At 44.1% G+C, this 21,074-nt stretch overlaps 1 protein-coding gene across 2 annotated transcripts in view; it reads right to left on the minus strand.

The window, feature by feature from the left end:
• Nucleotides 1–7,243: 7,243 nt before the first annotated feature.
• EGFR (epidermal growth factor receptor) overlaps nucleotides 7,244–21,074 on the minus strand; it is a 209,828-nt gene continuing 195,997 nt past the window's right edge. For both annotated transcript variants that reach the window (XM_027045965.2, XM_053218690.1), the window contains exons 23-28: nucleotides 18,424–18,570; nucleotides 16,875–16,972; nucleotides 15,325–15,492; nucleotides 14,870–14,917; nucleotides 14,052–14,154; nucleotides 7,244–13,390 (exon numbers count right to left, since the gene is read on the minus strand). In XM_027045965.2, coding sequence (XP_026901766.1) covers nucleotides 13,032–13,390; nucleotides 14,052–14,154; nucleotides 14,870–14,917; nucleotides 15,325–15,492; nucleotides 16,875–16,972; nucleotides 18,424–18,570 — 923 coding nt within the window. In that variant the 3' untranslated portion in view covers nucleotides 7,244–13,031. The remainder of the gene's footprint in view (nucleotides 13,391–14,051; nucleotides 14,155–14,869; nucleotides 14,918–15,324; nucleotides 15,493–16,874; nucleotides 16,973–18,423; nucleotides 18,571–21,074) is intronic.

Consider the following 21,074-nt stretch of genomic DNA (forward strand, 5'->3'; position numbering starts at 1 on the left):
AAAAATCCAAACAACAGAGAAGTATAGAACATAAAAGGTAAAATTCCCTCCTTGCTACTTTATTATTCACATTTTGCTCCCTACTCGCCACAGGTCTCCTCCATTAATGGGTTGACATTAATGTTTCCAGATGGTTTCCAGATTGTATACGTAGGGGCACGCTCACGCAGTAGGTATATACACAAATATAAGCTTTCTTAGAAAACCAAAAATATTATTCAGCATCTTGCTTCATTTCACTTAAAACCATATCATACAATCTTATATATCGTATATCATATATTGTATATCACATATTGTATATCATATATCATGTATTATAAGGAGGGAATATACCTCCATCCCACTGCATATGGATTTATCCTGTTCTAACAACTGCACAGAATTCCATACTACCATGCTCCATGACTCATTTAATAATTTCCCTTTTGATGGACATTGAAAACTTTTTCCCTATTACAAATAATGTTTTAGTCAACATTCTTATTCATATATCTTTGCATAGTTGTTTGAATATCGTCTTAGCTCAGGCTGCCAAAACACAAAATACCATAGACTGGGTGGCTTAAACAACAGACATTTATTGTGGAGACTGGGGACTGAGATCAGGGTACCAGCATGGTCTGGTTCTGGTGAGAACACTCTTCCTGACTTACAGGTGGCTGCTTTCTTGCGGTGTCCTCATCAGGCGTAAAATGAGGACCTTATTTTCTTATAAGGACACTAGTCCCACATGGGATCCCAGCTTCACAACCTCATCGAACCCTAATCACCTCCCAAAGACCCTCCTGGGGTTAGGGCTTCACTATAGAAATTTTAGGGGACCCACATTCAGTCAATAACAATATTTTAGTAAAGTTTTTATTTCTGCAAGTGAAACTGCGTATCAAAGGATACACATATTTACTATTTTGATTGTCTTCCAAAAAGATTGTGACACTTCCTGTTCCCACCAAAATGTGTCTTGAGATGACATTATCATTTCATTTTTACTGGCATTTTCTTAATTGTTAGAGGGGCTGAACACACACTTTCATAAATGTTTTAGTCATTTGTAATTTTTCCACGAATTGTCCATTTATGCACTGTCAGAGTTTTGGTGGGTGTTTAACTTTTTATGGGCTCATTGGAATTCTTCCTATTTTAAGATATTAATCCTTGCTGTATCTTAAATTTTTTTCTTCATATGACTTTTGACTTTTTTGAATGGAGGTTAGTTATTTTTTTTCTTTAAAAACTAAAAAAAAAGAAAAAAGAAAAAAGAAAAACAAAAGGAATTTTAGGTGGCCACATTGCCAATCTTTTTCTATGGCTTTGGGATTTTGTTGTTATGGGTTAGCAGCTTCTCATCATGAGATTCAAAAATACTCACATACATTTTGCCCAATCCTTGGATTGTTTTGGTTTTTATGCTTAGATCTTTAGTTCATCTGCAATTTGTTTTGGGTAAGGTGTGAAATAGAGCTCTAATTAATTTTTAAATGCATAGATGTTTTTTCTAAAACCATTTACTGGACAGTCCTCCATTCGTCCACTCTCCGGAAAGTTATCATTGTCATATGTTGCATTTACACACGTAGTACGTGTCTATTTCCAAACTTCTGAAGTATTTCCATTAATTTGTGTCCTGGACAGCATTGGTAAACTATGCAGCTTCAATTATTAAAGTTTTACATAGTGTGTTTTTTTATCATTGATATCAATTGAAAACTCAATTGTTTTTCACCTGGTCTTGGCTGTTGTTGTGTATTTTCTTTTTTAGATTCCAAGTTCTAATACTTCTACTTTCTGAAACAATAATTGGAATTTTCATTTGAATTGCATTGAATTTATATAATAGAGAGAATTGGTATGTTTACAAGGTTAAGTCCTCACATCCACAACTGTAATATATTTTTAAGTGTTCTTTTTTATGCCTTAGCAAAATTTTGTGGTTTTTGTTTTCATGCTCCTCTTGCACATTTAAGTGTGTGCCTAGGTATTTTGTAGTTTTAGTTGCTATTTTAAATAAGATTCGTTCCATTATATTGTCCAGTTAATGATTGGTGGTAAATGCAAAAACTATTGATTATATTTACACATGGCCACCCTATTGAATTTTCTTGTTTTTTTTTTCTTCAAATTTTTATATAAATTCTAGTTAGTTAACATACAGTGTAATATTGGTTTTGGGAGTAGAATTCAGTGATTCATCACTTATATACAACACCCAGTGCTCATCATAACAAGTGCCTCCTTAGTCATCAACCCTCAGTTTGTTCTCTGTCTTTAAGAGTCTCTCAGGGTTTGTTTTAATAATTTTTTTCCAGCCAGTTGTTTTGGGGTCAGCAAACTCCTGTAAAGGGCCAGATGGGAAATAGTTTTGGCTTTGCAGATCTTAGGATCCCTGTTGGAAGTACTCAACTCTGCCATTATAGTGTGTAAGCAGTAATAGGCAATATGGAAAGGAATGGGTTCAATTGTGTTCCAATAAAGCTTTATTTACAAAAAACAGCCTGCTGGCTGGATTTAGTCCTTGGGTATGGGACAAGTCTTGCTGACTATATTTTAAAGATGCAAGTATATCATACATAAATAATATGTTTTTCCTTGTTTCTAAAACAGTGAACTTCAGGACAGTGTTGAAAAATAGAAGTGTTCTTGTTCTTATTTAAGGTGCTGGTATTTCATTAAATTCAATGTTTCCTTAAAAAATTTTTTTAATGTTTATTTATTTTGGAGAGAGAGAGACAGAGTGTGAGCAGGGGAGGGGCAGAGAGAGAGGGAGACACAGAATCTGAAACAGGCTCCAGGCTCTGAGCCGTCAGCACAGAGCCTGATGCGGGGCTCAAACTCACGAACCGTGAGATCAGGACCTGAGCCGAAGTCAGACGCTTAACCAACTGAACCAGCCAGACACCCCTAATTCAATGTTTCTTATTAAATTTTTGATAGATATTTTTACCCAGTTAAAGATGTTATTTATTTGTAGGTTACTAAGAGATTTTAACAGCAATATGAAAGAATTTTATCAAGAGCTTTGTGAGCATCTCTTAATCTTAACATTTTCTCTATTTTGTTTTTCATGCATATAAAAAAAATATCTTATGTTGAATTATCTTTGAATTCCTGGAATAAATGGCTCCATTTCCTTTATTTAAGATTTCTACACCTACATTCATAAATGAAGCCATGATTTCCTTTTTGTGTATTTATTTGATTTTTAGTACTATTCCAACATTGTGGAATGAATTGGGCGACTTTCCATCTTTTTCTATGTTCTGAAATACTTTAGTTTTTAAATTTATTAATTGATTGATTTTTTTATTTTATAGAGAGTGTGAGCAGGGGAGAGGGACAGAGGGAGAGAGAGAGAGAGAGAGAATGTCTATGCTAAGTGTGGAGCCCGATGTGGGGCTCTATCTCATGACCCTGGGATCATGACCTGAACCAAAATCAAGAGTCGGGTACTCAACTGTCTGAGCCACCCAGTTGCCCCTGTTCTGAAATATTTTAAATGACATAAAAAATAACTGTTCTTCGCACGTTGCCCAGAACGCCCCAAAACTCTTTGAGTCTAGTGAAGTGTTTAGTGATGAACCTTTGTCATTTCAATTTCTTTTATGTTATTGTTCTATGTGAAAAACAGTGTTCTCCCTTGGAAGCCTGGTTGTGTGCTGTATTAGGTCAATTTCACTTAGACTTGCCCTTGTGGAAATTGATCAGCCAAGTGTAAGAGCTGAGGGAAAGTTGTTGTAGGTTAAAATATCCTTGTTGGTTTATCTGCCCATTTCTGTTTGTGGTCAACAGTAGAAAAAGATAAAAGAAGAAGGCTCTGGAAACATAGCAAAGGGAAAAGCAAGCCATTTAGAAATAAAAACAGTTGGTAAGGTGTGGCACTAGGCTCTATCTGAAGTAGAAGGGAGGATGCTATTCTTTTTCCAACCTTTGCTTTCACCTAGATGGAGCATCACTGTTTTGTTTTTGTTTTTGTTTTTTACATCACTATTTAAATTTTTTTTTTAATGTTTATTTTTGAGACAGAGAGAGACAGAGCATGAACGGGGGAGGGGCAGAGAGAGAGGGAGACACAGAATCGGAAGCAGGCTCCAGGCTCTGAGCCATCAGCTCAGAGCCCGACACAGGGCTCGAACTCACGGACCGCGAGATTGTGACCTGAGCTGAAGTCGGACGCTTAACCGACTGAGCCACCCAGGCGCCCCTACATCACTATTTAAAGAAAAGAAAGGATGGTGCATTTTAGAAACTGAATTGGCCTTTAGGCTCCTGGAAAGTGGAATCAAAGAAACCCAGTTTCTATTAAGTTATCAGGTCTCATTTGCTTGAGCAAATGGGACCACATCTGGTCCCAGGTGTTGGGGACCCTGGGTTGTAGACCTCCCCAGTCTCCCCAGTCTGTTCTCTCGCCTCCCCCTCCCATTCCATGGACTGTACCCTTTCTCAGGCAAGGGAGCACCTACCTGGAGCCTGCCCTCCCTCTCCTGCCCCATGCTCAGGTCCGGGATCCTGGGGATTTCTTGCCAAGTGGTCCCAGGCTGGAGGCTTGTTCAGCATCTTCACCTGCGCTGATCTCATGCCAAAGAGTGGCCCAGGGGTGGCCTACACGGTGGGGGACTGAGCCACAGGTGAGAACACAGTGGGAGGCACCACGGGTCCACCTGTTCTCTTGCTCCAGGTGTACACGTGTTGGATTTAGGACTAGGGACGTGCTTTGCTTGGGCTCAGAAGGGTTGCTTTCAAGAATGGGGTAAAGGATATATTTTTATTTCCTTTAGACCCTAGCATCCAGCTTTTCTAGCTCAGTGTCCCGGGCAAGGAGAGAGATTCAAGGTAGAATCTGTAGAAGCATTTCAGAGTGTGGACTTGGCTGTTCTTCCCATGATCTGTATCTCTCAGGGTTCTCAGTGTGACTAATGGGGAGCAGAATGGGAGGCTCCTTCAAGGGACTAATTACAAATATGCCCATAGGCTCTTTCTCATATTTTGTTTACTATTTTTGAAAGTAGGGTGGACATCAGATCTGTTCTTAGGGCTTTTCTACCCAAGTTTTTAATTTTTTTTTAATGTTTATTTATTTTTGACAGAGAGAGAGAGACAGAGCATGAGTGGGGGAAGGGCAGAGAGAGAGGGAGACACAGAATCCAAAGCAGGCTCCAGGCTCCGAGCTGTCAGCACAGAGCCCGACACGGGGCTCGAACTCACGGACCACAAGATCATGACCTGAGCCGAAGTCGGACGCTCAATTTACTGAGCCACCCAGGCGCCCGGTCTACCCAAGTTTTTAGATGTCCTTTCTGGGTATAGAGGAAAAACCTTGAGAGGAGCAAGGTCTGGAGGACTTGCCCAAGCCCCGAGCAAAGGGAAACCCAAAGAAAAAGAATTCTGTCCTCCTTTTCAGACCCTCCAGTTCTTGGGAAAACTTTTCTCTACCCAGGTAGTTATAATTACTTTCACAAGATTATTGGCCCAGAGCAAAATCTCTTCAAGCTGAAACTCCATTTGTCCTGAGCTTCAGCTTGGAATTATGGGGAGCAGGATGGTGGGGCGGTGGTGGAGATTATGGTGTTAGGGAGTTTGCCCTGAGGTAAGGGCACTCCTCTGGGATCATAAGCCATGGCCTTCCCTTGGGCATGACATTGGAGAATTGAGGGGGCCAGTGCCCCATAATGCTCTCCAAGTCTACCTCATTTGCTGACATTTGCCTTTCTCTATGTGGGGCTAAACCCCCTAATCGAAGGCTTTGAGCTCTAAGAGGTTTACTCCTTCCCAAGGTGCCTGACAATACCAGCGTGTGGAAGGTCAGGAGGCCAGGAAGCCAGGGGAGCCTGGGGCCACAATGGGGAACTGGAAAGTTCCCGATTTGCTTATTCTTCAGGGACCCGGTTATCCTGAAGTCTTGCTTCCACATGAATTACAATTTACTCTCAGCCCTCCGTTTGTATGTAGGCGACCAATGATCTTCTGAATGAACAACACAAAAACAAAGCTACAATTTTCCTGGAAATGATGAGAGTCAACCCTGCAGGGATCAGTGGTGGTCGTGAGCCAGCCGAGCCCCACTTCCTGCTCTCTGTCCTCCTGTGTAACAGGAACAAGGTAGAGCATTGTGTGGCGACCAGCTGGTCCAGGAGAAAGCAGTGGCAGAGGGAGTTGGGGCTTTATTCTCTGGGGTCAGAGCACTGAAAGTCAAAGAAATCTGAAGCCCTGTGGACGATTCCAGACCAGGGCCAGGGGATTCCAGGTGCTAGTTCCACAATCTAAAGCCAACTTAAAACCGCACGCCCACCTCTTCCTGCCCTGTGCCCTCCCACCTCCCAGCTGGTCAGCTGCTGGTCCCGTTTCCAGTTTCCTCTCCAGTGCTGGCACCTGCTTCATCACCAAGTTGGCTTTTCCTCAGCTGTTGAGATGGGTTTACACCCTTTGACTCGCACTCTGTGGTTACTACAGATGAGAAAACTGCTTATTCCCTTACGTGTTCAAGTACTTAGCTGGAGAACCGGGTTCTTACAGAACTTTTACCTTGACTTTGGCAGAACAATTTCCCTCCATGCTGGTGGTTACTTTCCTGGCTCACAGGAAGCATAGGATATAAGTGTTTCCGCCACATGGAGTCCTCATGGACTGGGAAAGCCCTCAGATGTAAGGGAGGTGGGTGGTAAGGTGTAAGCCGTGCAGCCCAGAGTGGGGGGGCGGGACCCTCACACAAGGGTGTGCCTCGTTCATTCCTCAGGCTTCTAGCATTTGTGATTTAGCAGAATCGCAACAAAACTTCTGTTTGCTTTGGTGCCTGCCATAGGAAAATCCCGTCCACCGAGGAATTCCCTCTTGGGAAAATGGGTGATGGGCATTGAGGAGGGCACTTGTTGGGATGAGCACTGGGTGTTGTACAGAAGCCAATTTGACAAGTCATACTCATAAAAAAATAAAAATAAACAAAATTAAAATTAAAAAAAAAAAGGAATTTCCCCTTGGCTCTGTGTTTCTCCACCATGAAGGAAATCAGGGGAGGGGAGGTCCTAGGAACAGGTGCGAAGAGGCTGCAGACCCCGGTCAGACCGCACGCTGCTGCCACACAGCACGGCATTGAGGAGTCCCAGTCTCACACAGGAAACCTCCAAACATTAAAAAGTTCCCAGGCCACTTGGGTGTGGACACGATACAGTGGAGGCAGGAGTGGGGGGCAGGGACGACATGGGAACCCTCTGTACTTTCCGCTCAGTTGTTCAGTGTTTGAAGTTAAGACTGCTCTAAAAATAAAGTTTATTAATTTAAAAAAGTTATCGGGAAAGAACATCTACAGTAGGTTAGATGTGATTAATAACTACTGTCAACACTGCATCACTAACAAAGGATACAATATTATTATTTATAAGGTACTTATAAGAAAAGACCAATGAATAATATACATCTAATTTTTTAATACGCAATATACAATCAACATGTTCTGATCAACAGTGTAAACCATATAAAAGAGAATCTTGCTTTTCATTTGTACACATATTGCTTTCATCACAGCAAAATTTTACATTGTTAAGACGTACCATATATAGAAGCTATAAAGCTATTGCTTGCTTGTTTTAGAAATGAAGGTATTGCTGTCTGTTGTTAACTGGACATGGTCACCCTGATTATCAGGCATCAGATCTATAGGATCTCTTCATTTCTAAGACATGGTGTTACAGTATAAGATTGTTTTGTAACCAAATCAGGTCAAAGGGTTTAAAAATAACAAATGCACCTAAGGAAAAAAAAAGTATGCTTTTCCTTGAAGTTTCGTCTGCTAGGTGATAGGGTGGGGATGCATAGTAAGAACTTTTGTGGGCAATTTAGACAGGACAGACCTGTGACCTCGGAGGGCGTAACGTGGCTGTAAAGTTTTAACCATGGAAGAGAAAATCCTAATTGCTTTAGGTTTTTTTTTCCCCAGATGCAATTTATGGAAAATATATAAAAGTGTTTCTTAAAGCAAGAATCCTTTTCTTGGACTATTGTTTTGTAAAAGCCACCCAGCTACTTACACAATCTTCTTAATGTCTCCCCTTTATAATGTAACATATATGTCAATGTTTTATTTTAGCCGGGCAAACAAAAGTTACCTGCTTATGATGGGTGCCATGTTGGTTGGACCAGTAGTGAGAATGCTCTCTGCCTTTATTATACCACCAGTCCACCTTTAATAGGGGGAATGGAAAAACCTATCTGTTCCACATTTCCTTCCCTTTTCAATCAGCTGGTTAAACCTCTCCCTTCTAGTGCTTGGGCAGCTTGTCATGGAACCTGTCCTCCCCCGAAGCAACTGGCACTGAGGTCCTTGAAGTGTTAAGTTGTCCAGGCACCTAGGTTGGTGGTTCTCAACCTTGGCTGTCCATCAGAATGACCATTAGGAGCTTTCAAAGGCACGGATGCCTGGATTTCACCCATAAAGATTTGTATTGAATTGGTCTGGGGTGCAGCTGGACCTCACTAGTTTCAAAAGCTCCCCAAGGGATTTCACTGTGCAGCCAGGGGCTGAGAACACTTTTTCGGGAATGGGAAGGTGAGGTCATGAGGCGGCTTGGGAAACATGGACTTCATCAGTGTACTGAGTAACCAAAACATGCTGAACATTATTAGGGTTCTGCAGATCTGTTTAGTCTATTGGTAAATGCATATCAGCTATAAATATAAAAATAAAAATAATTTGTATCAAAGTCAGATTAGTGTATATAAACCAACAAAGTGCTATATTATTGCTTTTTTTTTTTTACATCGACAGGATCATGCTGGCAGTTGAGTACAGCATAGCATGCAGTTGGATCCGTGTTAGCAATAACAAAGTCATTCTTTTTCTCTAACATGGAGAGAGCCTGCTTTAGTGGAAGACTAAACCATATGTGCTTTTTACCTTTTCTCATTTTATAAATATAAAAGGCATGATTCCTCTTTATCAGGACAATGACCTAGCTTAGCTCTGCGACGAGGCTGTGCCTTTTTATGAGAAAGAGGAGCGTTCCATTGCTTTAAATCCCTTCAAAGATTTCAGTTTCGACTTTTGATTCTATTTCAGTCTAACTTTTAGTAGAAAAATGAGTTTTTCTAAAAACATACCTTACAAAGTTCAGTGCTACAAGAGAGGCTACTATTCCTCAAAAAAAAGTTACAAAAATAGATTAACATTTACAAACCCTATGTGAGTGTGTCTTTCATAGTACAAAAATGTATGCCCCTGATGGCAGGTGTGGCTGGTAATAGAGGCAGGGATTTCTTTTCAGTAAGGTTTTACAGCCCGTGGGCAAGGAAATATAAACAGATTGTTACGTTGTAATAAAAACGTTCACTTATCAAAAGAGAAATGCAAAGTAGACGTTGAGGGCAATTCCACCAGCTGTCACGCGGTGAGCGCCTCACTGTGAGAGAGACAATTTTTCTAACTTCTTAGAAAATGCAAACTGTTCCGGGGCTTTCCGGAGGCTCAGGTTTGGGTATTTGCCACTTTCAGGGTAAGCTGCCAGTGACGAAGAATTAGAGGCTTTGGAACGGTCACGAGTGGGCAAGTCTCAGGAATATTAAGGACTCCACCACCTTCCTTTACCTGACTCAGGCTTTTCTATTCGGCCCTGACTTGGGGGCATGGTATAGACGACCTTACAGGTCACCTTAGAGGTGAGGGTTTAACTCTGCCCATTAGGATCACGTGGGGAGCCCTGAGAGTCCCCTTCATTGGTCTGCAGGGACCCTGCCCCTGCTTTTTAAGCTCACCAGGTGATTCTGTTTGGCAGCAAGGGTGAGATCTGTGGGTCACCATAACTCAGCAACTTGACCCCTGCTTGTGTAACCTGAGGCCTGGAGAGTGTGCAACAGGCCAGCGGGATGCCTCCAGCTGAGGGACGGGCCTCCCCATAGGCCTTTCCTTTATACCAGTGTTTCCCCAAACTTTGGTGCTCATCAGAATAAGCTGGGGAAGCTCTGAAAAGCCCATGGGCCCAGGCTGCACCTGAGCCAAACTAAGTCAGAATCCTTCAGATTAAGCACTTTCAACAAATACCTAAGCCTTGTTATCAACTGGAACGCAATATGGTGCCTCCACAATGCTCCTGGTTATAAAACCAGTGACAACTGGCACTCAGCAAATCTAGAATTTGGAAGATTCATCTTTTTTACTTTGTGAGGTGACAAAAGTGTGTTTCATAGAGTATGACGGCAGGGACTCCTTAAAGTTTATATGAGACGTGTGAGGACGCTGGCCCATTGTAAGCGTTCACTTACAACTACTTTTCCCTGAACTGTTTCCAAAGACCAAATCTAAGGTGGGGTCAAGGAGAACGTTTCCAGGAACTGACTGAGAAGGAACAGGCTCTTTCCAGGGTCTTTGAACCCAGTGTCAACAAGGAGGAACTGAAGAGACAGAGTAGAAGCTTTGAACCCTGGCCAATCAGGGCCATGAAATGGAAATACTGGTGCTGTGGGGAGCCCTCTCCTCATCTGCCCACAGTGACGGCTGGGGCTCTTGACTCGGGCTCTGCATTCTCAGGTTCTGAAGCATCTACAAGCCCCCTCTGCACCTCCCTGGATAGCCATTGTGAGGACATTTTGGGAAACACAGTCCTACAATTAAGAGAATTTAGCAACCAGATTTTATGCAGGAAAGCTGAAATACAAAAAAGAAAAAGCTTGAATAGTTTTTGCCGTTTTATTATGTTATAGTAAAATATTGCAAATTACAAAAATACTAGGATTTAACTGCTACAGTTGAACTCACATTCAGTTGCTCTCCCTCACTAGTCCCTTGCTTCTTGAAAAATAAGTGGTGACAAAAATGTGCATCATTCTGTTTCCTGGGGCTGGAGAAACTTATCAAAATATTTATGTTCTGAGGTGAATAAATAACAGAAGTGCTTTACTGACAATGGCATAAAGTGTTAGATTCTTAGAACGATGTTTAATCTTTTTGCTCATCATTTTCAAATCCCCATAAGGACCCACATGTAGGGCACTTGGGAAATGTTACAGGCTAGTTCCCAGGCTTAAAGGAACAGTTTGTAAAGACCACCTAAGGCAGGCTTTTCTCCCACTTTCATTGGTGGTTCCTCTGGCAGATGCTTTCTTGGTCAAGTTTTCCTCTGCTTGGAACACACGTCCCATTTCCCTTGTGGCTAAGACCCTGGTCCTGTTTTGACCCAACTCCACCACTCCCTCCCGGAAGAGCCTTCCAGGTCCCCCCAGGCAGGGCCCATCCACTATTCCCTGTTCTGTGCTGTCCGTGCTCGGCAGACCTGTCTTGCCTACCATCCCATCATGTTGCTTTAAGGTTGGCCTTTATGAGTCAATTCCCTCGGCCAAATTGTGAATTTCTTGGAATCGGGATTATGTTTTATTTATTTTTCTATCGTTAGTGCTTATGCTGGGCTGGAATAGTTGCTTAAGAGTATTGAATACCATTGGGACAAAGCTGTGCGGCCCTGACCTGACAGTCAATAATTTAATAGCAAAAGGACAATTGTGTGTGTGTGCGTGTGTGTGTGGCTGAACACATCCGTAGGCTGGAGATACTGTCTGCAACATTCTTCCCTTGATAAGCTGGATGTTGACTAAGAGTGTTTAAAACACTGTATACAAAGCACTGCCGTGAACCGATCGGGTTACAGGGAAACACAGGTTGGAAAAACACTTAACGTCCTAAATTATCTGGATTTTCCAATAACTGGGAAATTGTTTTAAGAGGGAATTTTTTTTTTCTAAAATACCCGTAGATGTCGTTAAGGCATTGTCATCAATTTCAAACTCTGATTTCATATTTACCACTTTCTTCCCCTATATATAATGTTGTCTTTATTTCCACCTGTAAAATGCGCCCCCCAGCGGCGAGGGCTATGCGTTCCCGCACAGGGGCCTCAGAGCCTGGATCCCTTCATTCCCGAAGAGCGAGGCGGGCGCTTTGGGGCAGCTCATCAGAAAGGAAAAAAGTACCCTTTGAGTAAAAATCTTCTAAAGTGACATAAAAAGAAAATTATCTCCCATAAGTAGCCTAATTTGGTGGTGGGAGGCTGAAAGTGTTTTAGGAGCGGCTGTACCTCAGCAGTGTCCCGATATATGGCCACTCCTTGACCCCTAAGGGACTTGATGTATTTCCTTTGAGACTCAAATTTGAGAGCCATGTTCTTGTGTGAACTTTTGCATTATTGTTCCATCTTGATTAAAGGCTATTGGTCTAAATACGAGCCGATGCTGGTTATGGTTTGATGTACCGTCTCCTCCTACTGACAGGGAAAGCATACTGAGTTTCAATGGAATGGAAAATAAACAAGTAAGTCTAATACTTATAACTAGAAAACACTGGACAACCAATGGAGAGTAAGTACCATGAGGAAACCTGTATAAAAAGAAGTCTGAAGAAGAGTTTCCCACCCCCTCCGTTTCTTCTTCAGTCAGGAAGGGTTCAAAGTGGCTTTATCCTCTCGTACCTGGTATGACTTGATACAGTACCAATAAGTCCCGCTCAGGACATAGAGCACTTCTAGTTTTGTCTTGCAATGGAAGAATCATGAAGCAGAGTCAGTGGAATCAAATGTTAGCTGGAAGACGCTGACCCTTGCTTCTTGGTCACAGTTGGGCCTGGATCAACTCACTGCAGCAAGTGCTACAAGCAAGCTTCTTCCTCATTGGAAAAGCCCATTATAAACAAAATCAACAATGACAACTAAAAACCCCAAGGGCCCCCAAGCAATAAAACTCCTTACACAGTTTGTTTCATCAGATATACCTCATGGCAAGGTGAACTTCTGCCCAAACAGACAATATTCTTGCTGGATGCCTTTTTTGTGGAGGCCTCACAGTTCGAAGATAAAGGAATGTCCCAGAAACTTCCCCAAAGTGCATCCAAGTAGGGGGAACTTCCTGCACGAAAGATGGGTCCCATCGGAGCAAATATGGCTGAACCAGTCCACGGGTCCAAGAGTTAACGTGGGCATGACTATCAGCACTGAGTAGCTGCCGTGGCTTGACCCAGGGACTGAAACATTGGAGATTGTGACGGCCAACACTATCCTCCGTGGTCATGCTCCAATAAATTCACTGCTGGGTGGTGCTACCCTTAGGTAGTCTGCATTTTCAGCTGCAGGACCCTTAAAGATGCCATTTGACTTGGCTTCCTTGGGAAAGAAGTCCTGCTGGTAGTCAGGGTTGTCCAGGCTAATCTGGTGGTTGCCTTTCTGGGCCCAGAGGGTAGGGCCATCGAGCACACTGTTGACGCAAGTGGGGTGGGTGTTGAGATACTCAGGGTTGTCCACTGCATTGCTGTGGGGATTTTGGTAGTGAGGGTCTCTGCCAGGAGCTGGATTTAGAGGCTGATTGTGATAGACGGGGTTCTGGACGGAACCCGCAGGCCTTTTGGGAACAGCCTGGTTTATGTATTCTGAAATGGAAAAGAAATCGCAGGTGAAGCATCATCCTAAGCAGGATTCCTGTGTACCATCTGAACCCTATCAATACTCTTCCCTGAGGCAACAAAGTGTAGGGACAGCTGGGAGGATGATTCTCTGGCTGTTGCTGCAAAGTAAATTACGTTCCTTTCTGTATTTCTCAAAGCAATTGGCACATCTGTCTCTTGCCAATTTAAAGTTTGGAAAAAGATGGCCCGCCTTGAGGCGCATGTGTGCACACATGTACGGTACGTCTGGGGATAAAGCTCGGATTAGGAAAATACATGTTTCATGGGCCAAGAATGGAGCCAGGATCGAATCTGTCACACTTGTTCACACACTGGCACACACACACAATCATACACACGCACACACACGCCTTTAATGCCTGCTTCAAATTCTAGAACGTCTTCTGATTGATTCTAAAAGCACACCTCCAACCTGGACGTGACTTGAGCTCAATACAAAGACCCTCACGTGTGCTCGGTCGGTTTGTATTTCTCTGCCTTCACTGTCTACATTGTGTCTGTGAATTTGCCAGAGTCACCACCTCTGGATTAGCCTGAAGGAAGCATGTCCTCTGGGCACCAGGGGACGGAGGCTGGCCCTGCTGCCTGGGGAAGCCTATGACCGTGTTCAGCGTTAGCCACTCACCAGGTGCCGGGAGGAAAGTGTCATCCATGTTGTCCTCAGTCAAGGTGCCAGTGGGGTCTGAGCTGTACCGCTGCAAGAAGCTGTCTTCCTTGAGGGGGCAGCTCTGAGGGGAGGGAAGAAGGCAAGGTTATTAGTCGGTGCTGCTCAGACTTCGATGTGTATAAAAATCACCTGAGATTTTGTAAAATGCAGATTCTGATTCAGCAGGCCCTAGAGAGGGCCTGAGATTCTGCATTTCCAGCAAGCCTCCCCCCACCCCCCGGATGATGCCAGTGCTGCTGGCTCACAGACCACAGAGCATGTGGCAGGGACCTGGTCAGTGCTGTGAAGCAGGGATTTCGGCAACAACAGAAATGTTCCATAATCTGTGCTCTTCAGTGGTTGCCGACTGAAATTGAAGCAGACACGTGTGGCTGGCGGCTTCTCTCTTGGTAAGTATGGGTCTGGATCAAGGCTTCATGTGATCAAGCATGAGCACCCCTTGGAAGGCCGGCTCAAGCACAGATGGCTCGGCTCTGCCTCCAGCATTCCTACGTAAGTAGGTCTGGGCCGGTGGCTCGACAGTTTTCATTTCTCACAAACTGCCAGGTAATGCTGCTACCCCAAGTCCACAAACCACATACCGAACAGCACTGTGATAAGTGATAGCTATTACTGGCCTCAGAGTAGGGGTCAGGGAAACCAACCAGGGAAGAAAGGAAGGAGATACAGGAAGGAAAATCAAGATTAGTTGGGTTAAGACAGGCATTTTCTATGTCCAAGAGAGCCATGATCCAGAGCTGTTGTTTAATCCTGGTTTATTAGGTGTTCACACATACCCCATTTCTATCGATGCAAGTCATGGTGGAATTGTTGCTGGTGGCACTCTGAAAGAGGTAAACAAACAAACAACAAACAAAAGGTAAACAAAAAATTGCTGATCGTACACTTGCATCTTCTCTCCCATTTCCACCGACTGGTGGGTCTCATGGAGGGGATATAACTAAAGGTGCTTAATTTCGTCTTGACCCATTAGCTTTAGAAAACTAGGCTTCATTCTGATTTAATTCTAATCCTTAGTAGACCTAAAAAGGTTATGATCCAGTAGAGGCAATGCAATAAGAGAATTCATACACTTAACTGGTTCATTCTGACATTGGCTTGACCATTGGGTTGAAATTTACTTCTTTGACTCTATGTATGTTCCACTAGATGGGTCTCATTTTCTCTCACTTTCTCTCAACATGTCATTCAAACCAGTGGATACAGCTTGAGAGTGAATGACATTTCCTACCAGAGAACTCAGGAGGGGGGTCCGGGATGTGGAGGGGCTGTGGAAGAAGCCTTGCTGGGGGATGAGGTACTCATCGGCATCTACGACGTCTTCCATGTCTTCTTCGTCCATCAGGGCGCGGTAAAAATTGGAGTCTGTAGGGCTTGGCAGATGCATTCTCTCATCTCCCTGGTGCAGAGATTGTGAGACAGTTAGTGAGGCCCAGAGAGATGCTAGTCCACTTCCTGCCTAGAGGAGGGATCTGTGGTCACAAACAGGGAGGCCTATTTGTTCGCCAATTTAGTTATAACAAAATCACCCTGGTTCTCTGAAGTCTAGCCGCTTCCTTCCCTCCCCTACTGACATTAAGACACTAAAAGTTCTTTGATGTTTTAAAGGCCCTGGACGAGGGGCGCCTGGGTGGGTGTCCCAGTTGGTGAAGCGTCTGACTCTTGATTTTGGCTCAGGTCATGCTCTCACGGTTCATGAGATCGAGCCTTGCATTGGGCTCTGCTCTGTCGGCACAGAGCCAGCTTGAGATTCTCTCTCTCTCCCTCTCTCTGCTCCTCCCCTGCTTAAGCATGCTCACGCTCTCTCTGTCTCTCTCTGTCTCTCTCTCAAAAATAAATAAATAAACATAAAATAAAATAAAAGACCCTGAATAAAATAGAAACAGCATAAGAGGAAGAAGACAGGGGCGAAGCAGCAGCATTTATTGAGTGTTACTATGCTGTTAGGTGCTGTGGTCATTTGTAATAAGAAATTTATCCCTACTCAGGACACAGAACTCTCAGACCCCAGGAATTTCCGAAGTGATGAGAGCTGCAAAGGTGTCTTTTGCTACATTAATGAGTGGCTTTAGGACCACACCCAAGGACTGGAACTATCCGTCTCACCCCTGATGTCTTGGAATGGGGGAGGCGCTGGAGGTTGCATCAGTCCCCATGGTCAGCAATTTAATCAATAATGCCTATTTAATGAAGACTCCATATAAACCCACAGGGACCAGGGTCAGAGAGCTTCGAGGCCAGTGCACACATGGAGATTTGGGGAGAGACACCCAGCTAGTGTCAGAGAACTGCTTGCTTGGAGGTGCGTGGAGACCCCCTCTCCCCCACCCCCCAACACACACCGGAATGCTAAGCAGCACCTTTGGGTGCTATGCGATATGTTCTGCATTCATTATTTCACTGAGTCAATTAAAACAGCCCCGTGAGTTTGGTTTTAACCTAAAGTGGGAAGTGGAGAGCCAGAGATCTGAAGCCAGATTGGTTGACACCAAGCCCCGCTTCTCCATCAGACCGCGCGAAGGCTCTGGCTAACTGAAATGTAAAGGTGACATACGGGAGGGGGCGTGTCTGGGCACTAGACTTTAGAAGGGAATGGCAAGTGAACTTGGAGGCACCACACATGCCCTCCTCTTAGTTCAAGGCTTGCTGCAAATGCATTGAGGATTTAAGGACGGGACCTGGGAGACAGGGAGGCCGAGCTGGCCCACGATGCAACACGGTGACATTTGACGCCCATCAGAGGGACCTCTCCCAGTGGAAGTTCAGACTGTGATCCGGTACCTGGATGACAAGGTAGCGCTGGGGGTCTCGGGCCATTTTGGAGAATTCAATGATCAACTCACGGAATTTCGGGCGACTGTCTGCATCTATCATCCAGCCTGGGGAAGGAATGAGGAAAACAGTACAGTCAGGCCCTGAAAGAAATGGTAGAGATGGCACTGCTTCACGGGGGCATTTATGGTGACCTCTTTGTAGGCAAATAAGTGATGCAGAAACCTAATCTCTGTGATAGACGTTTCTGTCTTGGCAGACGAGCGTTGGTCACAGTTTATAGACCGTGATGACACAGTACACTTGAATCAGAATGACAGGAGCATCCTCTAATTTTCTATGCCTACTCTTCCTAGAGCCAGAGTGCCGGCATTTTCACCGCAAGTGACCCAGCATCGGGGGCCGCACTATTTGTGAACTGCTCTGACTGTAGGCAGCCCCCGGCGTGCAGGCTCTCCGGCAAAGTCCTCCCGGGACGTCCACGCTCATCTATATTCACTTGGCAGTCTTGCAAGCTGGACACTAGATTCAATTTAGAGAAAGTTAGGGACTTTCTTTAATAGCCTCAGGGTTTGGGAACTTCCCATCCTGGTGCTTTCATTGTCTTACATATTCAGTAACCAAGCACGCAAGCGAGGGGGGTGTTCCCGAGTCTTCCTTAAGACACATGTTAACCTCACTGGCACATTTGATTACACAACGATCTAAGTCTGGATCAAACAAGCTGGAAGAACGGTTCTCAGCTGGAAATCCTCGCGTCTCTTGAGGGTTCACATTTACTTTCTATCAGCAGGATGTCAAGCTATTTTTGGACAGACTGCTTATGTGACCTTAGAGGAATCATGTAACCTCTCTGGGCCCCAGCTTCCCCGGCCCAAAGCGAGGAAGTGAGAGTAGCTTACCTCTGTGGTCTGAAGTTCAGAAAGGCAGTAATATTTACATCAACTTGGCCCTGTCATACCCCCTGTGCTCCCTTGTTTCATCAGTATAACGTTACCTTCAGAGCCTGCTGAACGCGTGGAATAACAGCATCAATCAAGTTACACACTCTTATTTAGATTAAAATGCGTACTTGCTACACTGCACAAGACCTCACGTTGATCTATTATTTGAAAGGCTGAAGTCAAGACACAAATGTTGACTCTGTTAGCCTCATGTGCTTACTCATTGTCAGGCATTTAAAAACATTCTGTCTCTCTGGTAACGGGCCTCAAAACGCAGAGTGCCTTTTTCATTGAGCAACTCAGAGACTAGAATATTTCGGTGTAATGGCTTATGGAGGAATTTGATTTTATTTATTTGCTTCCAAACATGGGCACATGCCAGGTCACAGTGCTCAAAGGGTCAAGCAAGTGCTTCCTGAAGAATGTTGGAAGAGGGTGTTTACAGATGTTCCTGGACTCGAGTGCCTGCTGTAAAGATGTGACAATATTTCCTCAGGGAATCAGAGGCCTCAATTTTTTTGGCTAAGGGCAGTGATGCCTTTCCAGGCACAACAAGGGGCTCTGAGTGCCAAGGTCCAGCTAGGCAAGAGTGGATGGCCACAGCAGTCACTCACACTTGACCATGATCATGTAGACATCGATGGTGCATATGGGTGGCTGCGGGAGGCGCTCTCCTTTCTCCAGGATGGTCGAGATCTCACTTGCGGGGATTCCGTCGTAAGGTTTAGACCCAAAGGTCATCAACTCCCAAACGGTGACTCCTGAGAGGATGAAGAGTTGCTTTACGAGTCGATAATAATCACACGGCCTTGCCTTTAGTCATCATTTACATGTTTCTAACATTTAAAAACCCATGTTCCTGTGGCTTTGGGCCATTAGCTTGAGTGGTGGAAAACTCATTTTACCTTTGGGTAAAGTGGGATAATAACAGCATCTGTCTTAGAAGACAGTTGTGCAGATCAAATGAGATAACACAACGGAAATGTTCAGACAAGGCCAGGCGAATAGTAAGTGGCCAATAAATGGTAAACTTCAGTAACAGCAACAATGACAACACAAGCACCGTAATGACATACATGTTATTATGCAAGGAAGCAGGAGTCACACACTCAGACATCTCCCCTAAACGACTTGGATCTACGGAAGATGGAGACCTACAGACAGGGTTATATACACTGCACGTTTTAAAATGATAATAAAAACTGGAAACAGAGAACCCCATAATCTTTTTAACAAACCTAAAAACACCATACCGTTTATTTCAAAAAAATAATCAAGCATCATGATTAAAAAAAAAAAAAAAAAAAGCAAAGCAGTTTTAGAATTGGTGTTTTTCCAGGCCCTCCCTGAGTTCTGACGATCCTTCCATCTCTGTGCCTCCTCCCTTGACGGGATTCTCTGCTCTAGAAACCTGGACAGCGAAGGAGCACTGGGGAGACTAAGAGAGGAGTCCGGTGGGACTGAGCCCAGGTCCCCGACTGCACGGAGAGGGACAGACACAGGATCCTGGCAGTTTCCTGATAATCCAATTGGTCTGATGACAGACTTTCTTTAGAGCTGGCCTCTAGATACCTATTACCGCAGGTCTGCTTGGATCATCCAGAGGCCACCACCAAACTGAATGACCTGAATATGCAACATGCAGGAGTGAAAAATGGAGTAAAGTAATGGTTCAGGGGTAAGAAAGTAGATTCTCCTGTCCTTCCTCACCAGTGTCAATATGGACTGGATGAAAAAATATCTCATCTCCAGATCCATGAAGTCAATGAATTCTCCTATAACTAGGTTTAGACATTGTGTTTAAATATGCACATCGAGGGGTGCCTGGGTGGCTCAGTCGGCCAAGTGTCCGACTTCGGCTCAGGTCATGATCTCACGGTTTGTGAGTTTGAGCCCCGCGTCGGGCTCTGTGCTGACAGCTCGGAGCCTGGAGCCGGCTTCGGATTCTGTGTCTCCCTCTCTCGCTGCTCCTCCCCCACTCGTGCTCTGTCCCTCTGCCTTACTCTCTCTCAAAAATAAAGCAACATTAAAATTTAAATGTGCACAATTCCTCTGGGAAGTCAAGGTTTGAGTGGGCCTGAAACATGGCACAAATTCTCTTTTCAACTCCTACGCATAACACATACATTCCTAATTTATTAAAATAGTTTGTCTTGAATGGGGACTAGAGAGTGGGGTAACAGGATATGTTTTCTAAACTAAAACTTCAGGCTTACGGTTTAACAATTCCAGCGTACTGCCAGGGACAACAGATCGATCCTAATGGCTGACAGCACATCTTCCGCCGAAATGAAAACCACATGACCGCCATAGTGATGCTGAGTCTCTGATACTGGTAATCATTCAAAGGTATTAAGTCACAGAACTGTAGAGAGTGTTCATCGATTCAACAAATGTGGATCAACTCACGGACTGTGAGTTGGCTCACGCCAGTGGCAAGGATGGAAACTCGGCCACATGATCCTGGACAAGCCAGACCTGTCGTAATTGTGATCTCACCCACCGTGGTTAGGGGCTCAGGTCTTATTTGGAACATACATGGAAAACCAAAGAAGGATGATACTCAGAGAAGTAAAAGCCTGCTTTAGTTTAAAAATAGTTTTTGCCTGTTGTCTGGAGAATAGATGAATGTGTGTAGAACAGGAAGAGAAAAGACCCATGGCAACTCTTGCTATGGTGTCACTGAGGGAGGGAGGTGACAATGCGGATGCCTCTGGCCGGGATTCAGGATCAGGAAAAGAAGCATTTCCTCCTATCCCTCTTGGGGAGTAGACATATCTTGGAAATGACTAAACTAACAAGGCATGAGAAGAGCTTTATTTCCTCATCTGGTTCATTCATGGCAGGCAGCCCCGCTCACAGGCACGTGTAAAAATTCACTTGTTCACCCACAAAGATCTCTGTCTTTGTAAAGCTTGCATTCTCAGCAGAAGACAAAGATCCATAAAATTAAAGCACATTTAGAATATTAGGAAGTCAATAGTATTATGAAAAAAAAACCACTAAACAGATGATATCCTTAATGATTTGGTTTTGTGATAATAACTAAATTACTCTTGGAAATTTGTTTCAATATTTCTCTCCCCAAGTACCCATTTCTACGGAGGGGGTGGCCCCTCCCCTTCACCCCCATTGCTTTAATAGTGGAAATAGACGGATAATTCATGGATAAATATATTAGATGAGCTGTTTGGCAGCCTTCCAGCAGATTGCTGGACTTGTGAGGGCTGACTGTGAACAGGTGTGGGTGCCTAGCACAGCAGTC

Source organism: Acinonyx jubatus, chromosome A2, assembly GCF_027475565.1.
Source record: "Acinonyx jubatus isolate Ajub_Pintada_27869175 chromosome A2, VMU_Ajub_asm_v1.0, whole genome shotgun sequence".
Classification (NCBI taxonomy): Eukaryota; Metazoa; Chordata; class Mammalia; order Carnivora; family Felidae; genus Acinonyx; species Acinonyx jubatus.